This window comes from Sapajus apella, unplaced genomic scaffold, assembly GCF_009761245.1.
Source record: "Sapajus apella isolate SASKATOON/1434 unplaced genomic scaffold, GSC_monkey_1.0 scaffold8957, whole genome shotgun sequence".
NCBI classification, from domain to species: Eukaryota; Metazoa; Chordata; class Mammalia; order Primates; family Cebidae; genus Sapajus; species Sapajus apella.
In genome coordinates this window covers 1-2,633 of record NW_022445878.1, presented here as the reverse complement: position 1 = coordinate 2,633, position 2,633 = coordinate 1, and the positions used below count along the sequence as shown (strand labels likewise).

Sequence of the window (2,633 nt, the reverse complement as noted above, 5' to 3'; positions counted from 1 at the left end):
GGAAGGAAGGAAGGAAGGAAGGAAGGAAGGAAGGAAGGAAGGGAAACCTTTCTATCCAATTTCCTTTTTGTTGCTCAAAATCCTGCATAGTTGAAGGAGGAATATTAAGTTTTATAGTTGGCAAGAACGTCAACCAGGGGATGTTGGAGAAAATAGTGAAAAGTATCTTAGCAGTGAAAAGTGTAGACAGTTTCTTGTTTACATATATCGTGAATATATATATATATATATATATATATATAAATACACACACGCACACACACACACACACACACATATATGTTTCTAAAAAATAGATTAACTGTCAGAATGTTAGAACTGAGTAGGCTTCTAGGGAAGCTCAGCTATAAAAGACAGAAGACAGATTTTCCTGGCTGGAGCAAGTTTCAACACCTTGACAGTGAGAAGGAAGCAACAGACGCAGCAGTCTTCAAATAACCTGCTTTTTCAGACAGAGTTTTTGGGGGATCCTGACGAGGTTTGGAAATCAGAATTTTATTTTTGAACATTCTCATGGTTTTAAGACTAAGGATACTTACTGATTTGGGGCTATAAGAACAGAGATCAGATTGAATTCTGACTCAGATCTCTCCATTACGCTTGAAAATCAGGAACTGTGAATAAGAATAAATTTGAAAAAAAAAGTGATAATTGTTGAATTATCAAATATGTAGATTAAAAGGATTCTCATGAAATGTATTTTAAATAAAAGTAGTGATTTTTATTTTGTATTTACTTTTTGGCTGTAGATGTTGTAATTGCATCTTTCTCTTGCAGGAGTGAGTCCGTGCTGCTGCACATGCCCCAGCCTGTGAATCCAGAGCTCAGTGCAGAGCCCATCACTGGACTGAGGGTCAGGCTCAACCAATTCCTAGGTGAGTGTCAGCCCATTGGCAGAACGCCCTGTATCTGTTTTTACTTGTTAGTATCACATGGGTGCTATTTTACCCTTCATCAAATGTTGGACTTCTTTTCAGAAGTGCATGAATGATATGACTCTGCAACCCTTTCATATCTCTGTGTTTACAAATCAACTTATAACATGAAGAGTAAAAGATAGTAAAAATTAAATATGTTCTGGAATCATATGCACTACCTTATATAATGGGTAAAAGAAACGACATAACAAATAAAAAACTGAATAAATGAAACAATGCTCAGATGGAATTTTATTATCCAAAGGTAGATTTTAAAAAACTGTACATTTCTTTAGTATGGTTCATTTGAATTGTTAAGAATTTTTTTGGGGAATATACTTCACTGCAGTTTGTTGGCTATTTGTATTTTTCTTCCCATTGATACATATTGTTCACATAATGTAAAAATTTGAGTTAATTTGTACAATCAAAAAACAAATTATTTTGTAAAAGTAAAAATAATAATTTTAGTTTAATTTCAACGCAAAGAGCTGCATATAAAATCTAGAAATAAGCTTCAGCCCTGAGCTAGCATGGAAGGCCACAGAGGGACTGGTAAAATGTTTTGCAGATATCTGCTTTAATACAACACAGATATATAAAGTCTTATATAGTTATCTAGAGCAGTGCTGGAGTAAGTGAAAATCTTCATGTCCTTCCCAAAACTATACCACTAGCATTTAAGAATAAGAAATATGTTTTAATAATGATCTTGATAACTAAAGGGCATTCAAGGCATTTAATGTTTTACTTTTATTGTGGAAATTAGATTAAAAGAGATTCGTTTACATTTGACTCTCAACTTTTGAGTTTTCAAAAAAAGATTTTTAATGTCTATTTTAGGGGTTTTTTGATCCTGTAGAAAATATTAACCATCTCTATACTTTATTAGATGTTACAACCAAAATTGTGCAAAAATGTGACTTCACCTTTCTTACTAAAGTAACTTATTGTTAGAAAATTATTTCCCTCAAGACTTCTAATTTCCATTTATTTACACATGCCTATGAATTTATTTTTTCTCTTTTACAGTGAACGTTACTCTGCATCCTGAAAGGGCCAATAGTCATATCTTCCTGCATGGAGATTTGAGAAGCGTGAATGTTGGATGTGAACCTCAAGAGAATCCCCATATCACTGCAACACCTGGATGTTTTCTTGCATGGGGTGCTCAGAGTTTCACCTCTGGCAAATATTATTGGGAGGTTCAGGTAGGGGACTCTTGGAACTGGGCTTTTGGTGTCTGTAATGATTATTGGAAAGAGAATAGTTGGAATGACAAAAGAGATGAAGAGGATGGACTCTTTCTTCTTGGTTGTGTTAAAGACAGTCACTGCGCTCTCTTTACCACCTCCCCACTTATGTTTCAATATGTACCAAGACCTACTGGCCAACTAGGAATATTTCTGGATTATGAAGGTAGAACTGTGAGCTTTGTTAACGTTGATCAAAGTTCCCTTATACATACCATCTCTAATTGCACCTTCTCACCTTATATCTGGCCTATCTTTTGCTGTAGCCACGTTTGACTAGAGACAAATTAGAAATGTGTCTGTAGGGTGTCAGACCCACTTTATTTCAGGAAGCCCTTTTACTCATGTCTTATCAAACGAACACATAGGTTGTAGTTTATTGAATTGCCTTCTAATGTCATCAGAATTTATTATGCTGCCATTAAATATGGTAAAAACACTAAAAACATATTTTGGTTCTTTA

General features: G+C 34.5%; 1 protein-coding gene across 1 annotated transcript; it reads left to right on the top strand.

Annotated features, from left to right (window-relative positions):
* Positions 1-777: 777 nt before the first annotated feature.
* Positions 778-2,446, top strand: LOC116548266 (tripartite motif-containing protein 51-like; the record flags this gene model as incomplete). Its single annotated transcript, XM_032273813.1, has 2 exons — positions 778-875; positions 1,950-2,446. Coding segments are annotated over 2 exons (595 nt in total), but the record flags the coding sequence as incomplete, so codon positions are not given.
* Between the last annotated feature and the right edge of the window lie 187 nt (positions 2,447-2,633).